This window comes from Podospora pseudoanserina, chromosome 2, assembly GCF_035222485.1.
Source record: "Podospora pseudoanserina strain CBS 124.78 chromosome 2, whole genome shotgun sequence".
Taxonomy (NCBI): domain Eukaryota; kingdom Fungi; phylum Ascomycota; class Sordariomycetes; order Sordariales; family Podosporaceae; genus Podospora; species Podospora pseudoanserina.
Window position 1 is genome coordinate 553,811 of NC_085921.1, and position 16,191 is coordinate 570,001.

Consider the following 16,191-nt stretch of genomic DNA (forward strand, 5'->3'; position numbering starts at 1 on the left):
CTGTGCTAGCATAATCGCTCTCTTTCAACAGAAAAAGGGGGTATTTTCATTATCAATATTGAACTCCAGTTCTCCCATGCCGGTATTGCTATTCCCAAACGATATTACCCACGCCTATGAAACCATCATGACCTCAATTTTTGGTCTCGCCGTTTGGAGGAGCTGGCTCTGAAGGGCCGGATTTATCAACGCCTTGCCACGACGGATCCCACCCCTTTCGATGATCCACTGCTCCTGTCGAATCGCCCTCCTCAGCCATTCCCTTGACGTCGCTCCAGTACTCAAGCTTTCTTACCTCCTCATCTGCATGCTTGACTGCGTCGGCGAGATTCCTCGCCCGCCGTTGTAATTCTCCATCTGCGTCCTTGCCTTTCTTCTTGCTTTGTGCCACCGTTTGATCATGGATCTCGGTCAATCTCGTCAGCAAGACCCTCCTCGAGGCCTGAAATACAAAGAGTGACATGATCTCGTGCATCACCTTCTGTAGCCCTGCCAGGTCTTCCTGTGCATGTTCAAGGTAGTTGTCCACTGCCTCGATCTTTTCCCGGTCGATTCGGGATGTCCGCAGTACGGCCAGAAGATCGCCAACATGCTCGATGTCGTCTGGTTGTTCAGCACCACCTGATTTCGTTGAGCTCATGCTAAGTCTGCTGCCTCGGGGGCTGGCAGTCCGTTTACTCATCCTGCTCGAGCTGCGTTCGCGTTCGCGTTCACGACTCATTTCTGACGACGGCCGAACGGAAAAGTACTCGGGATTGAGCATTTGGGGGTCCTGTGCAATGTACCCGGAATCTTTTCTGACCCGTTTCCTGATCCATGCTCGACGACGAACAAACGAGTTCCACCATCTCGCCTTGTGCCATGAAAACTTCTTAGAAAATGCAAACGAATACTCCCAGCCCTCATCGTCGACATTGTCGTCCTTGTTGATTTTCCACTCCGGCCAAGCCCACTCCCAGCTAGGATCGGGCACCTGAGCTGTGTGTATATCTGTCGGGCTGGGCTTGTGGGCGTAGTTCGTCCATGCTGTTGGGTCCAAGTTGCCCAGGGCTTTGGAGGAGAAAAGAGGTATCCCGCAGAGGAAGCCGCCTCTTTGGTTCTCGTAGAGAATCTCGATTGCCGACTCAGGCGCCTTTTTCTTGCTCACACTCTTCCTCCTTGCTGTCCCAGCGTTGACAGCGTCGACGACGTCTTCCCGTAATGGTGTAGGCTCTACAAGCTGTTAGTGTTGCTCTTCAGAAAAGATATGACACCGTGGGCGTACCATTGATGTGGATGGAGGGGCGCGGGCGTTCCTCCTCGTCTGCTACACCTACTCGCGCATTGCTGGCATCACCATTCTCACGATCAGATACCCCTAGTGCTGACTCCCGTGTTGAGTCCTGCAATGACGAAGACGGCCCCGCAGTAGGAGGCCCGATGGAGTCGTCCTCGGCCTCGGACTTGTCAACGAGGTTGATCTCGTGGTCGAAGTCGCTATCTTTGGGCGGGGGCACGCGACGCGACGAGCGGTGATGTTTTATTCTCGGCATGACTACCCCTTTACCAGAAGCATGACGTACCGCCGCCTTCTTTCAGATCCCTATGTCCGCAAAAATACATTGACAAAACGAAGAACACGGGGCCGACGGCTATAGCTGGGGCGCTTTGTTGGGGTTCGTGGAGATGTTTGATGCAATGCGCTGGTGCCTTGGACAGAAGTTTGTGTTGGAGCTGGCGCGTACGTGTAGAGATCGATGAATCGACAGGGGTGTCCTCCTCAGGAAAAGGCTCCACGCAGGTGCAATTCAAGACTAAGGCATGTGATTTGAGACAATGGGCATAATTAGGGGTTCCTGATGGAAACCAAACCAGAGAATTGAAGTGTGCTTGTCGAGAGAAGCGTGTGAAGCTGAACTGGAAGCTTCGCCTGCGCCATGATGTAATGTCGTTGGGTTAGCGGCGGTGCCCTGGCCAGTTTGATGCCAAGCTCCCCAGGCTGGCTCGTGCTTTTGCATCTTTACAGTGGGCTGAAGAACACTGTCTGAGAGAGCAACTGATGTATAGCTGATGGCTACAAAACATGAAATAACCCCAAAATCTGACGATGTATCAAAGAATTCAACAAGCACTGTAGAGCTGTCTACTAAAATGATATCCGTAGTGTCAACGAAGACTCTTTCCGTGTCTGAAATCTGAATCTCGAATACAGTGGACCCCATCCCCAAAGCGGGACAGCAGCAGTGGTCGTGGCCCCACCGCAACGGACCTCTAGACCGCGAACTGCCCCTCGTCTACGTCATGCATGACCCGTGAATGAAGAGCTCTCTCCAAGAAGTCCCAGTTTGGTACCAGACAAAAGAGCAGAAAAACGTGCCATGAGGTGTAACCGGGAACGAATAGGGAGGTAGCAAACCAAGTAACAACTGGTTGCTTGCTTCCCCCAAATGCATTGAAATACCACAACCACCCATCTTGTTTGACCTCCAACTTCCATTCATCAATCAGATTTCACACAAGACACAACTCCCATCCCATCAAAAGCAATAACGCTCGACAGCTTCCACTTCACCAACAAAACCACATAAACTTTACAAACAACCACAATCAAAATGTCCAAGTCTCGCGCCCCCCTCGCCCTCGGTGCCCTCGCCGCCTCAGGCATTGGTTACTACCTCTACAGCGCCGGCGGCAACCCCAGAGCAGCCGAGAAGCAGTTTGAGAGTACGTCCGACCATCACTACACCACCCACCCCATCATCTACCCCTGATACTAACTTTCCCCTTAGGCGACGCCCACCGCGCCGCCGCCAAAATCGAATCCAAGATTCCCACCAACTACCCAACCCACACAACCCACAAGGCCGAGAAAGAAGGCACCCGCCTCGGCCACGAGGTCGGCACCAAGATTGACTCTGCTGTATGTTTTCCTCGTTCTCGCCCCTTTTTTCTTTAAAATCAAAAACACTAACAATGCAAAGGTAACCACCGTCAACCGCGACCTCAGCCAAGCCAAGCACGAAGCCGAGGCCATCGCCAAACAAGCCAAGGCCGATACCCTCAAGAAGATTGACGAGTTTGACCGGACGGTCGAGGAGAAGGCCGCCAAGAGCAAGAGCTACCTTAGCTCGTGGTTCGGGAGCAAGTAAAGCTCAACTTATCAACTACTTAATAATGAAAGGAGGAGGCGGGAGGTGTATGATAATGGAAGGGGAGGGCGAACGGAACTGGTTTCTTTGTTTATCATCATGACATGAAGGTCGCGTCAGCGATATCTATACAACCACAACAGTTATGTTTGGGGGTTTTGATAACTGGGTGTTTTCAGGTTTTCGGGGTTTTCTAGTTTTGTTTGAATTTGATCTCAAGTTGATCGATCAATTGATATCATTATCCTATCCATACGTGCCCTAATCCCGTCCCATGTCCCCAAACCAATTCAACATTACAACACTCCTCCAGGACCCTACTCCGGCAAAGAAGCAGCAACCAACTTCAACATCTCCCCCGTACCCTTCCCCGCATTCTTCGGCATCTTGGCCACCCGCTGCCAATACTCCCCATGTCTCGGCTCCGCCAAAACACACCTGCTCACCAACCCAGCCCTCTTCTCTTCCGTCCCATGCTGCAGCAAAAACTTGTAATACCACGCCCACGTATCCCCATGGTCCGTGTCCAGCTTCAGCGCTCTCTCAAACCATTTATCCGCCTGCTCGAGTTTCCTCTCTTTCCAGAGGATATACGCCGCCGTCACCATCAGCACCGGGTCGTTCTCCACTTTCTTCATCGCCTCCGCCAGCAGCGATTTGCGCTGGGTTCGCTGTTCCAGGTGAAGAATCCTCTCCGCCCAGAGGAGACCGCTCTTGGGCATCTGCTGCAGGGCAGTAGCCATGAGGGTCTTGGCCTGAGTGATGTTACCGGCGCGACGCTCAAGACGGATGAGCTCAGTCCACAGCTCAGCCGATTTGGGAATTGCCTGCCTTGCTCTGTCGAGGACGGAACGGGCCTTGACCACGTTGTTGAGGCGCTCCTCCAGACGGGAGTACAAAAGCCACAAGGGGACCGACGAAGGAACGGCGCGGACACCGGCACCATATGCCTCCCTTGCCTGTGCCGGCTGATCCATGTCCTCGTAAATCTGCCCCTTCATCATCCAAAGCTTTGGAGCGTTAGGGAAGAGGCGGAGGGCGTCAATGACGAGGTCAAGGGCGGCTTCGCTGTTGCCTAGCTGGCGCTCAAAGGCCACGGAACGCATCCAGACACGATCGGTAGGGGCGTTTTGCCGGGCAGTCTTGAGCAGGTCGCGGGCTTGATCGATAAAGCCGTTGTCAGCCTCAAGCTTGACAGCCGCAAGCCAGATGTCCTCGTTATCGGGGTTTTGCTTGAAGGCACGGGCCAGAACGCGACGAGCCTCGTTAATCTCGCCTGCCTTTTCGCGGGCCAGCATGAGCCAGAAGGTCTCTTGGTGAGGGCAAGCCTCGACGGCTTTTTCAAGCGCGTTCCAGAGGTCCTCCTTGTTGCCGTGCTCTCTCTCCAGGTCAACGGCGGCGAGGTAAAGGCTCTTGCTGTTGGGGAAGACACGAAGAGCATAGGCGTATATCGCCCGGCCGGTGGCGTACTTTTCGCGGCTGATACTGGCTTTGGCATCTTCCATCCAGAGCTCCTTGCGGTCGTCGTCCTCGTCCAGCCCCCAGCCGAGGGTCTCTTCGATGATATTGCTGCAGGTGATGACCGCGCCTTCATCCTCGCACTTTTCAGCCTCAGCAATCCATTCTTCACGCTTGGGCATGGCGTTTTGCTTGACCAAGAACTTAACGGCGTTCTTCATGACTGGTCGTCTTGCACCCTCACCAAGCTGCTCCTCCAGGCGAGCGGCCGCAATCCACAGCTCGTGGGAGTTGGGGAGCTTCTTGACGGCCTTGTTGAGCACCTTGCGAGCATTCTCCGGGGTCTCTAAATGTGCCAGTCTCAGCCACAAGTCGAGTGATTCGGGGATAAGCTCAGTAGCCTTGGCTAGCAAAATGCGGGCATCTTCCACATCTTCTTCCAGGTTCACCGCATGAATCCATAAAGCCTCGGATTGTGGGTTATGATCCAGAGCCTTTCGGATCACCTTCTTCCGTGATCTTTGGTCATTCTCCAGTTTCATGGCCGCCACCCAGAGCTTCACCGACTTTGGGTTGTTGCGGATAGCTTCAGCCGCAATAATCTTGGCATTGTGAGTGTCGTTGATGTTGATATTCTCAAGCCAGATATCCTCATTCTTGGGACAATGCTGGCACCCAGCCGCAATCAACTTGCGGGCGGCACCCGGTTTCCCTGCTGTCATCTCCAATCTTGCCGCAGCCATCCAACTGGACGCCTGTTTGGGGTTTGAGTCTACAGCAGACTTCAACATCTTTCTGAACTGCTCAATATCACCGATACTCTGCTCTGCACCTTGGGTGCTGGCTAGTGAGGTCAAGTAACCCCTCGGATCCAGACTCGTGGCGCTACCTGCCGTAGCAAGCCCGCTGGTTTGCGATGTCTGCTCAAGTCTTGCCTTCAACACCTTGTCGCGGGCGGCACCGATCTTTGCAAAATCCGTTGTCGTTTCGGTTCCTCCGGGAGTAGCGCTGGTAGCAGTCCCATCGTCTGCAACTGTCGTGCCAAACTGACCCTGGTCTCTCGCAGCAGCTAGCACGCTGTCGGGCACAGCATAGAATCTCTCCATCCTCGCTTGTCGTGCCCTCTTGGTCTTGCCGGTGGCATCCTTTGCCTCGGGTATGTTCGCCCAATCATCGTCGGTGAGCTCGGCCAATTTTCTCTTGAGCCCGGCAAACTGCTGCTGAATCTTTGGGTTCTGTCGCTCGTATTCTTCTCGTTCGGCTTTTTCTCGTGCTTCCCTGTTCGCAAAAAGTAGACCGTTGGTATTTCGTTCTCCATTCATCTAAGGGTATAAGACGATAAACCGAGTGCTTTTGGGTGTACGTGTGGGAAGGAAAGCGCTGGGTTAGACTTGAAAAGGGGAGAGTACTAACCTTTGCTTTCTCCTCCTGCTTGCCATCTTCTCGTCTATATCTTCCCAGATCTTGTCTGCCTCTTCATCCTCTTTATCATAGAAACCGCCGGCAAACAGGCCAACCTCGTTGTCTGGATCCTGATATCGAGCGGCGTCATCGTTGTCATCATCTTTCGCATTGTCGCCACCGAGTCCCAATTGGGCTGTCCTCTTTGCGACAGCAGCCTTGATTTGGTCTTCGCTGGGACCTTCTCGCGCCGGACCCAAGTCAGATCTGGTGGTAAAGCCAGTGGCACCACGCCCGAGACCAGCGACGTAGTTCTCGGGCGCGGGCATGCTAAGGAAGTCCCTCCGTGACATTGTGGCGGCTGTTTATCGATCGCGATGTGGATGATGATGTCGTCTTCTATGACGAATCTTTATTCATGCGCCTGCAATGGTTGGCGGTCACCGTGGCCGGGGGCGCGAATCAATGATGGTAAACTGGTAACTTTTTGTTGCATGGATTATCAGTTGTCGCGCCAGGCACGAGCGAGCTCCGAGAAGTCAAGCAATGCTGCACGCCAAGCTTTGAAGAAAATAAGTGGGACATACATCTGGCTTTGGGTTAGGGTTCGGTCTCTAGCCGCGTCATTCAAAGTTTTGGACAACTCTTGTATATAAGGTGTTGAAATCATTAACATAAATTCGTAGAATTTGGAAACTGATAGGCTGGAACGATCCTCTATCACAAGGTCAGTTAAACCTGTCCCGTGTGAGAAAGAGTGTTCCTACAACTTCAAGATGCTGATTATGTAACCGAGGCAGCCCAGCCTTCTGTGTCCTTGGACACATAAGCCAAGATGCAAGTAAGACTCCAACTAATGCAGTTGGGCATATCCTGTTGCTATGGCTTGGCTGAAGAATCTGGATGCTGCCTAGGATTAGTCTGGGAGGCCGCGTCATAAAGCTTTGGGGCTGGCAAAAGAAGTTTACGAGGTGTAAGTGAGCTAATGGTAAGGCACTTGCTGGGCAGACTCTTGAGACTTGGCTTCCAGATCTTACTGTCAAGTTTTGACACTTGGAAATATATATGAAATAGTAGCAGGAAATATACAACTCGCGGACATCATGGTCCCATGCACCAACGGCCGCCTTCGTGACTCCGAACCCGAGGAAGCCGTTTTAAAACCGCGGGGGTTGGCCCATGGTGGTTGCTGTTATACTGTAGGGCTGACGGGTGAGCGCTTAGGGGGGAAGCAAAAGGGTGGGTTAGGGGTGGCTGGCAGCTGAGCGGGCATTGGACAATTTGACGGGAGAACCTGGGCAAAAGACACAGCCGCAATGTCTACCAAAAAAAACAACAGCCACATGCCCCCATCTGCCCCCCCCATCTGTCTCCAGTTGTCCCCGTCATAGTTAATTACCTTATTAGCGGCGCTCTCCCTAGCCGACTTGTACGGATTTACTTTTGGAAGCTCAAAACATCTCGACGTCGATTACAACTCCTCGCGCAAGCGCCCCCTACCCAAAAACTCGTTCTGTGTCGCTTGCCTGGCGGGCCTTCTTTAGCGGGGCATTGGATCGGTCAATGAGACATCACCCCGTTGCCGCATGAACCTCTGTGACGTCGGCACTCCACGAACACCACCAGAGTTGAACCTCAACCAACCTTCGGACGAAGCCGTGTAATCACCCAGACTAGCACTAGCCGACGGGCAAAGCGCACTTGAGCGCACACGATGGCAGGCATTGAGCAATTGGAAATCCACAGCAAGGTATGTCCGTTCTGCCTACGGCATTTCTCAAAGTTGCCGCTCCTCACGGACCTGACGCGCCTTGCACTAGCTATTCCATATATGCTGACAGTTTGTCTTGTATCGCGAAATAGGCCTACATTGTACGATGGGTCAAAGTAGATGTTGGCCACACCATCTCCTGGAGCGTGCAACCTCACAAGAAGTCCATGTAATACCTCGGCCCAATGATGCCCCAATTGTCAGCCTGAGCCTTATGCTGATCCAATCTTTTCACCTAGTAACTTTGGCATTGTTAAGCACCCCGGGACCGGCGAAACGAATCTGACCTCCTTGGCCGACGATGCAGGGCTTGCCGATCAACACACCGAAGGCGTCGCCGAGTCGAAACCCGGTCTCTTTGCGAAAAGGGACGCTAGTACCGCCCAAGATCAGCTCGCCAAAAAGGGCTTTATACCGATACACTGGCATGGAAAATGCGAAGCAGACAAAGTCTCGGTCGGCACCTACGATGTTACACAGGCTGGCATGTTTGGCCTAGTTTTTGACAATACCTTCTCGAAGCAAACATCCAAGACGGCGACATTCGTCCTTCTAACATATCCGACCGGCGCCCCTCCTCAGACTGCACGAAATCTACCCAATCTACAGGCGGGACCTCTTGCCAGTGCGAGTAGGACGAGCTTAGGCAAGCATGGCAGCCCCCGGCTCGGTGCTGCTGCCTCGGAATCCGTCGACAGTCTACCCAGCCACACCCGAGGACGCGCATTGTCCACAGCTACCGCTGCCGGTAAGAGTGAGAGCGGCGTGTCTAGCTCCTACCATGTTGGCGTCCTGCTCAAGAGGAGGCGCAAGAAGGGCCAGGGCTACGCCAAGCGTTTCTTCTCTCTGGACTATACGACTTGTACTCTGTCTTACTATCATAACCGCAACTCCTCGGCTCTTAGGGGGGCTATTCCGCTTAGCTTGGCTGCGGTCGCAGCGGACGAGAGGAGACGCGAGATTACCATTGACTCTGGAGCTGAGGTATGGCACTTGAAAGCATCGAATGCCAAGGAATTCAGCGATTGGGCACGGGCGCTGGAACGGGCAAGCAAGATTGCTCGGGGGGTGGAATTGCCTGCCACTCAACCAGTGTCCTCGGAAAGTCAGGGGGGAGTTGCACTGGTACCTCATATTACCATTCCGAACAGCGCGCAAGACGAGGAGAGGGAGTGGAGGCAAGTTGAATCTCTGGTCAGCAGGATGGTAGGCACCAGAGATGCTCTCCGGCGCCTGGTAAAGGATATGGCTGCCGAAAAGCAGCCACCTAGCGGCCATGGATACCTTTCTCCAAGCACTCCTACACTTCCAGAGGAGACAGAAGGTTATTTCGGCCCGCCGACAACCGCATCAGCAGCAGATAAAAAGTCTTTCTGGAAGCGCAAGGCTAGCGGCGCCGCGTCTCCTCTCACCCCCCAGTCTTTCCAGACAGCTGCCAGTTCCTCGTTGACAATACCAGCATCGGGCCATAGCACCCCAACACAAAATGGGTTCAAGAAACAATATGGTGCTCTCCAGCAGGAAGGGCCAAATACTCTGGAGAATTGCACCGCGCTGTTGAGCGATCTGGATTCAGTCGTGATGGAGTTCTCGACTCTTCTCGCCACCAGCAAACGGCGACGGTTGCCTGCACAATTATCTGCTCAGCCAAGAGCAAGCATTGAGTCGTCCGCTTCAACGGTCGACGAGTTCTTTGATGCTGAAGCCGGTGATGCGGATAGGTCGACAAACCAGCTGATGATCATCGAGCACCATAGTGAGGATGATACCCAGGCATCAGATGTTGAGGAATCGATCCACGAGTCCTCGTCTGTCTCTTCGATTGAAGATGAAGACGACTATGCTCAGAACGCAGAGGGTGGTGCCAACCTGTTCCCACCAAAGCCGAAATCATTGATCCCCCTTCCAATCACGGAACCAGTCACCAGACGCAAGACGATCCCGCCAGCCAAGGTAGCGCCCCCAAGTTTGATCGCGTTTGTCCGCAAGAACGTCGGCAAGGATCTTAGCACGATCAGCATGCCTGTTTCTGCCAACGAGCCGACGTCGTTGCTCCACCGCGTTTCTGAACAGCTCGAGTACGCTCAGCTTTTGGATGCGGCGGCTAAGCATCCTGACCCCAAGGACAGGTTGTTGTACATGACTGCATTTGCGATCTCTGGGTTCAGCAACACCAGGGCAAAGGAGAGGTCGATTCGCAAGCCCTTTAACCCACTCCTTGGTGAAACCTTTGAGCTTGTCCGTTCCGAGGCAGAAGTGCCTGGTGGTTTCAGGCTTCTTGTCGAGAAGGTCACTCATCGTCCTGTCCGGTTGGCTATGCAAGCTGATAGTGCGCTGTGGTCTTTCTCTCAGTTCCCGGCTCCGTCCCAGAAGTTTTGGGGTAAATCTGCCGAGATTACCACTGAAGGCCGGATAAGGGTTAGCTTGCGTTTGCCAGACGGCACAGACGAGCACTACAGCTGGACCATTGCCACTGTTTTCTTGCGCAACGTGGTCATGGGTGAGAAGTACGTCGAGCCGGTTGGGAGCATGAACGTGAACAATGATACGACCGGGGCCAAGGCTGTCATCGAGTTTGTAGCAAAGGGTGTTTTCGGCGGCAGGGGAGAAGAGGTCAAGGTGGAGACGTACGGCCCCAACGGCAGCAAATTGGGTGCTGGGTTGGCGGGCACTTGGACCAACGGGCTGAAAATCGTGCCGGGAAACAAGGAAATCTGGAAGCCGGGGCAGTTGGTCGAGAACGCGGTGAATACCTATGGTATGACTACCTTTGCCGCCAGTCTGAACGAGATCACGCCGATTGAAAAGGGGAAGCTGCCGCCTACGGATACGAGGTTGAGGCCTGATCAGAGGTTTGCGGAGCAAGGGGATTTGGACCAGGCGGAGGAGTGGAAGGTGAAGCTGGAGGAGGCGCAGAGGGTGAGGAGACGGGTGTTGGAGGAGAGTGGGGAGGAGTATAAGCCCAAGTGGTTCGTCAAGGTTGCCGGGGGGGAGGGCCAAGGGGGGGAGGAGGTGTGGAAGCTGAAGGGAGGGAAGGATGGGTATTGGGAGGAGAGGGCTAGGGGGAAGTGGGAGGGGGTGGTGGATATTTTTGCTGGGTAGTTTTTTTTTCTTTGAGGAGACAAGCTGAAGTGGGTTTTGGATGATGGGGATACCGAATAGAATTTTGGGTGGTGTTTCTGTGGTAAGATTTCTCTCTTCTCTGTACTCTTAGCAGGCAGGTGTTTATGTGTCAATTCAAGGAAGTATTGAATGTTCAAAACCAAGTCCGCGCAGCGTGGAGGAGCAGGTTTCTTTTGGGGGTTAGGGTTGTAGGTAGCTCCTGGATCTATCGCCATTCGCATTTTCAGCACTTCGCAAAGCTAGAATCATGGATTGCTCATAAGGTATCACGGTTGCCACATTTATGACTGTCTCCGATGGAAAAGTTGGTTTTGGAATCTAGTACGTCCATACAAAGAATTTTGTCGGTGTTGGTTGTGTCTAAGTATGGTTAGTCCTATGTGGACAATTGAATACCTACCTTTCCAGGTTGTAGCCGTCCTCACCTTCAAAGATTCAATCATAGCAAACATTAGCCTTTCACATGATCAAGTTTTGTTTTGATATCCGTCTCGGCGAAATCGATATCCTCTCAAAATCCGGTATGAGAATACATCTTGGCTACCTACATCTCCCCTCATTGGCGAACCCGAACTCCCTCAGCTAGGTAGCTCCTCTTTTCCCATCCGGCCACTCACCCCTCAAGTAAATAATTCCGCGGCCTCGTGATTCGATCCTCCCCTCCCATCCATTCACCATACCTATTCACCCTCAAACTTTCCATGTCTGTTTGTCTGGGTGGTAGTCTGGCACGTGGCCAGTCTCTCATGTAAGGCAAGTGCATGGTACTTCATCACATCACATCCCCTTCTCCCACCCCCCCACACACACATACAATGTACAACCCGCGACACTCTCCTAAACTCAACAACGAAAAAGCATGGGGGTTAGTCTTACTTTCTTTTCTTTTTCTTTCCTTCCTGACGACATAAGGCTATAAAGAATCCTTCGTGTGTGGGGGTTGCCATGCAAAAGGGATGCTGATATGCATGGGCTCGGGAATAGGTAGAGAGTCGACAAGCTTTGTTGATGTTGGTTGTTTCCTGCTCTGCTACCTACTGACGGGAGTTATAATACAGATACCACGTATATAACCCACATTGTATCCCACCACTTCTTATCTTTTGCCCACCTCGAGAGAGCACGCCTATACGAGCGAGCCACCCCCACCCCGCGGTCTTTCTCACGTTGTCACATGTTCGCTATGTGTATGTTGAATGGCTCCATTCAAAGATCGAGTGTAAATTCTTCCACAAATGTTGAAGCGTGGGAAATGTATACAGGATAGTTGGCGATGAAATCAACGTCGAGTTATCCCAGAGGTGGTGGTGTAAGTTAGTAGTCAAAAAAAAATGGACGATTCAAAGCACCCATTTCCTTCTTTTTAAACTTTTGTGTGCTCCTTGGGCTTGGGGGGGTCTTCCAAAATTCCATTTCCCCTTTTCGGCCGGACCCATCTCTGAGTTCGTGTTGTATGGCAGGCCAAGTAGCGTAAAGCCGGGCAATGGTTGCACCAGCCGTCACAAGGCTCCTGACCCTAGTTCGTCCACTGATCTGATTTTAACGGCTCGGTATATTATATTGAAAGTAAAATGCAGCTCTCCATCCCCATCTGTACCCCTCAGATGCTTCTCGACGAGGCCTCATATCGTCCCGTCAAGTCATCAATAGCTTCGTTTGAGATGCACACACCTCTCCGCATCCTGCATTAGACGACCGATCTTGCCATTTTTCAACCCGAGGGGAATGTACAACAGCAGTCCGAGACAGGATCAACTGTGGGGGCCCTTCATTCTTGGTCATAGATGGCGGGAGCAGTCCGAGGAACGCGCGCAAAAAATCGCACTTTGCTCGCTTGTGGACAATGGCTCCATGCAAATACTGCATCTCACGAGGGGGCCGCAGACGCAGGAAGCCATCCAGATGCTCTGCAACCATAACAAATATGGCTCAACGTGCCAGAGCCTAACAAGTCGGGCAACGGAACCCCTCCAACCCGCATGCTGAAATTGGGGTCGTCTCGCACAATGGAACGGCGGGTTCTGTCTCAATGCACATTCCTTCAGAGCCTCGTCTACCATGTGGTCGTCCAGCTGAGATGTGCTTCTCAGGTAGGTATATGATGGAGAAGGATGGCGAGTGGCACAAAAGCTGTCGAACCTTTCTGTATATAAACATATTACTTGATGATTAGCTGAAGCCGGGATGTGATCCTTGCCCTCATCCCGTCCCTTTTCCGTTTCCCCCCTTTTCCTATTTCACTGCACTTCACTCCAGCACCCTCAGATGGGTAATAGAAACGCATCCAGTGCAGATTTGTTGCACCTGCAACCACATTCACATGCAGGCGACGTGTCTCTGCATCTAAATTGCATCCATGATACCAGTTTGAAACCTTTTTGGCCAATTGAGTGCTTGCTCAGGGATGATCCGCGTAATATCTGTCATCTCCAACTACCGAGCGAAGTGGAAACCTGAGCCAAGTTGATGATACAATGCAGGTTCAACTTTTTTCCAGCGGCTATCCTGGTTGGTCTCCGAAGATGATGTCGAGTCTGTGCTGCCGGCACGTAGAAATGGACTCGGCGACTTGCTAGGGTAGCTCCAGGTGAACTCCTTGCCTTTTCCTTTCTCCCTGCAGGGTATTATCCCCGAGTCAGAGACGTCACTGTGCCCTTCCATGATGTGTTGAACAGGTGGTACGCTCAGAGAGGGCCGATAGTCGGAATAGGACAATGTTCCATCCAGGTGAATAGAAGGGTCCCAAGAGACAAACACCAGGGCATTGAGGCCTCCGGGGGAATCGCTACCTGTGGAATAGACCAAGGAGCGTTCATCCCATGCCCCTCGAATGTTGCCGGTAAAGCCATCCGGATTCAGTACGGCGTACAAATCGAGGAGCACAGGATCTGGATTGGAAATGTCTGGCTCGGCAGGCCAGGAAACAACATCTTTGTGCCTGTAAAGATCATTTACTTCCTGGTCAAGTGCATCTTGGGCGCTGTAGTCTTGTGCTACGGGCGAAATTTGCCGTTCGTCCCGCTGCCCCAGGCTAGAGGTACCCCTGGGCCGTCGTGAACTGCCTCGGAAGCGGATTCGTTGATCATTAGGATCCGTGGAGGTGGGGTCGTCCACCACGTCCAAAAATGTTTGACATGCTGAATAATAGCAGCGAATAGGGCTCTTGCTGATCGCGAACATCAGAGACGAGGCGTTGTCGTCCCCCGGATGTACAAAATGGGGATCTCGTGATGGTGGTGCCGTGTACTCGGTGTGCTGCAGTTTGGGATTCATGGTCTCGGGTGATGCTGCACTAGGGCTCCCAAATGATGAGGCTCGGCCATTTGTTGCTCGAGCGACGTCGGAAGTGGCCTCGTCGAAGTTTACCACAGTGGTGTAGTAAGTGCGTCTAGGCCAGATGCGCCCTGCAAGCCACTCTTTCCTAGACTCAACCACCTTGAGCTGGCCTGTTGACTCGTCCTTTAACATGCGAAGGAGGTACCACCTGTCATCGATCACACCCTCATGCTGATTCCTTCTAAAGATTGGTGGGTTCGGTGACTCCCATTTTTGAAGGCCCTCTCTTGTGACCGGGAACCTGAAGCAGGTATAATGTGAGATCCAATCAACCTCTTCCACCTCCAGAGCGGCTTGGTTGGAGATGCCGTAGAACCAGCCATCAAAGATCTCAAAACAAACTGTCGAGCCCACATCCACACCCATGACATCCTGTATCTCGAGTTTGTCACTCAGCCATCTGCGAGCACTCAAGTCGAAACCCCAGATGACCCAGTACCGGTACAGGTCCCTGCCGATCTCGGAATTGGTGCCATAGTAAAGAAAGTTGTTGTCGTTGCGTACAAAAATCTTGGTAGTTGAGGCGACTTGGCGGACGGTAACCACCTGGCCAGTACACACGTTGAAGGCCAGAAGCCAACTGACTTGCTCTTGGTTTGGCTTGGCGTGTGTGTACAAGCAAGAAACAATATCGTGGGCGTAGTGCAGTACCCGGACCTTGTACCTGCGGGTCATTCTAGACTCGGGAAGGGCCACGTGGAGAAGGGAGCGGATATTGATGACGGTCTCCTGTGTTGCTGAACCGTGAAGATCCAGGATCCGAATCTCACGCTTGCGAATATAGCACAGTATGCCATTCTCGTAAAGCCATGTTTCCGCGTGGGCGACGACTCTCACAAGATAGGGAGACACGGACGAAGTGGCAGCTTGGCGCTTGATCAGCCTCCGCAGCTGTTGGGGCCAACGCTGAGTGAGTCTCGCGCTGCTTGCCTCCAAGCTGTAGGGGGCCTTTGTCTACGCCACCGTCAGCGTCATCTTTTCCGTGTTTTTTCTCCAATCACGACAATACAAGTACTCACCTCAAGGATTCGCTTGGCAATGCAGTATTCCAGGGTCAAATACTGCATCCGCTTGCAGGTGAGACTGAGATTGCCGACGTCGAGCAAATCCAGATACTCAATAATAAATGAGACCAGCTCGTATGGAAGCTTGACCAGCGACATCACCTTGGACCTTGATGTGGAAGATTGCCGTCAACCATCGAAAAAGCTCCATGGACCGGAGACAGTGGTGGTGAGGACAGACAGGTCCGGAAGACGAGGCGTGGCAGGGAGCAACCAGGAAGGAGTGAAGGTGCGGATCTTGGGATTCAACGCATTGTGACTGCTGCTGAGTGTCAGAACCAAAGGCAAGAACTGGGTAGTCGCTTCCATTTATAAGGGAGACCTGCCCTTAAGAAACCAGGAACGGAAAGTAGGTACCTCGATAGGTGAGGTAAGTATGTACCTACTTAGCTTTGCTTCTCGGCCCAGGCAAGGCTGGGAAACACCGTCTGCCATTAGCTGGAGCTCTTGCAGTTGGAGCACACAGGCCCCCCGCTCACGCAACGAGACTGCATGGATATCCACTTCCGGAAAATCTTCTTGGGTTGTCGTCTTGCAGTTTATTCGCTGAGTAAAAGGTGCAAATTTCAAGTTCCCATCAATTACGAGTCTCGAAGTGAAGATCCCTTGAGGGAGATGGAGGTGGTTTCGGAATGTGGAATGGCAAGAGACACCGCGCTCGGCAGAGGGCACCCACCCTTGTTGATGCGTGATGCGGCTCTGCTCATGCCCTGAGCGACGGATCAACACACAAACACTTAGTCTGGCTGGAGGCGGCGCTATCGCTCTTGCTGCCACATGCCCCCCTTCCCATCCATGTATAACCCCGAAGGACCTAGGTTGCATCCCAAACCCCTGTCTAGCCGCCCACGATACCAGCCAAAATATGACCACCATTGTGAGTGGCACATTGATACCTAGGTACTTAACA

The 16,191-nt window shown here is 52.7% G+C and overlaps 5 protein-coding genes across 5 annotated transcripts; 2 read left to right on the forward strand and 3 right to left on the reverse strand.

Moving 5' to 3' along the window:
* Window positions 1–133: 133 nt before the first annotated feature.
* Window positions 134–2,192, reverse strand: QC764_200660 (uncharacterized protein; the record flags this gene model as incomplete). The annotated part of the gene is made up of 2 exons (XM_062943769.1): window positions 1,265–2,192; window positions 134–1,212 (listed from the first exon to the last, which is right to left on the reverse strand). The coding sequence occupies exons 1-2, from the start codon at window positions 1,530–1,532 to the stop codon at window positions 134–136; spliced, it is 1,347 nt and encodes a 448-aa protein (XP_062802510.1). The 5' UTR covers window positions 1,533–2,192.
* Window positions 2,143–3,350, forward strand: QC764_200670 (uncharacterized protein). Its single transcript, XM_062943770.1, has 3 exons — window positions 2,143–2,703; window positions 2,769–2,899; window positions 2,961–3,350. The coding sequence occupies exons 1-3, from the start codon at window positions 2,592–2,594 to the stop codon at window positions 3,126–3,128; spliced, it is 411 nt and encodes a 136-aa protein (XP_062802511.1). The 5' UTR covers window positions 2,143–2,591; the 3' UTR covers window positions 3,129–3,350.
* On the reverse strand, window positions 3,284–6,601 carry prp1 (U4/U6 x U5 tri-snRNP complex subunit Prp1). Its single transcript, XM_062943771.1, has 2 exons — window positions 6,000–6,601; window positions 3,284–5,864 (listed from the first exon to the last, which is right to left on the reverse strand). The coding sequence occupies exons 1-2, from the start codon at window positions 6,338–6,340 to the stop codon at window positions 3,446–3,448; spliced, it is 2,760 nt and encodes a 919-aa protein (XP_062802512.1). The 5' UTR covers window positions 6,341–6,601; the 3' UTR covers window positions 3,284–3,445.
* Window positions 6,602–7,043: 442 nt separating this feature from the next.
* Window positions 7,044–11,131, forward strand: OSH3 (Oxysterol-binding protein 3). The gene is made up of 3 exons (XM_062943772.1): window positions 7,044–7,737; window positions 7,851–7,927; window positions 7,998–11,131. The coding sequence occupies exons 1-3, from the start codon at window positions 7,702–7,704 to the stop codon at window positions 10,858–10,860; spliced, it is 2,976 nt and encodes a 991-aa protein (XP_062802513.1). The 5' UTR covers window positions 7,044–7,701; the 3' UTR covers window positions 10,861–11,131.
* Window positions 11,132–11,684: 553 nt separating this feature from the next.
* On the reverse strand, window positions 11,685–15,948 carry QC764_200700 (uncharacterized protein). The gene is made up of 2 exons (XM_062943773.1): window positions 15,237–15,948; window positions 11,685–15,171 (listed from the first exon to the last, which is right to left on the reverse strand). The coding sequence occupies exons 1-2, from the start codon at window positions 15,378–15,380 to the stop codon at window positions 13,315–13,317; spliced, it is 2,001 nt and encodes a 666-aa protein (XP_062802514.1). The 5' UTR covers window positions 15,381–15,948; the 3' UTR covers window positions 11,685–13,314.
* Between the last annotated feature and the right edge of the window lie 243 nt (window positions 15,949–16,191).

What these genes read in the sequence shown, in the direction of transcription:
- QC764_200670 (XM_062943770.1), top strand. Translation starts at nt 2,592, where the DNA reads ATGTCCAAGTCTCGCGCCCCCCTCGCCCTCGGTGCCCTCGCCGCCTCA. An exon ending in AGCCGAGAAGCAGTTTGAGA is followed by an intron (nt 2,704 to 2,768) that starts GTACGTCCGACC and finishes CTTTCCCCTTAG; the next exon opens with GCGACGCCCACCGCGCCGCC. An exon ending in GCACCAAGATTGACTCTGCT is followed by an intron (nt 2,900 to 2,960) that starts GTATGTTTTCCT and finishes AACAATGCAAAG; the next exon opens with GTAACCACCGTCAACCGCGA.
- prp1 (XM_062943771.1), bottom strand. Translation starts at nt 6,340, where the DNA reads ATGTCACGGAGGGACTTCCTTAGCATGCCCGCGCCCGAGAACTACGTC. An exon ending in AGCAGGAGGAGAAAGCAAAG is followed by an intron (nt 5,865 to 5,999) that starts GTTAGTACTCTC and finishes TTTTGCGAACAG; the next exon opens with GGAAGCACGAGAAAAAGCCG.
- OSH3 (XM_062943772.1), top strand. Translation starts at nt 7,702, where the DNA reads ATGGCAGGCATTGAGCAATTGGAAATCCACAGCAAG. An exon ending in AATTGGAAATCCACAGCAAG is followed by an intron (nt 7,738 to 7,850) that starts GTATGTCCGTTC and finishes ATCGCGAAATAG; the next exon opens with GCCTACATTGTACGATGGGT. An exon ending in CAACCTCACAAGAAGTCCAT is followed by an intron (nt 7,928 to 7,997) that starts GTAATACCTCGG and finishes CTTTTCACCTAG; the next exon opens with TAACTTTGGCATTGTTAAGC.
- QC764_200700 (XM_062943773.1), bottom strand. Translation starts at nt 15,380, where the DNA reads ATGTCGCTGGTCAAGCTTCCATACGAGCTGGTCTCATTTATTATTGAG. An exon ending in TTGCCAAGCGAATCCTTGAG is followed by an intron (nt 15,172 to 15,236) that starts GTGAGTACTTGT and finishes ACGGTGGCGTAG; the next exon opens with ACAAAGGCCCCCTACAGCTT.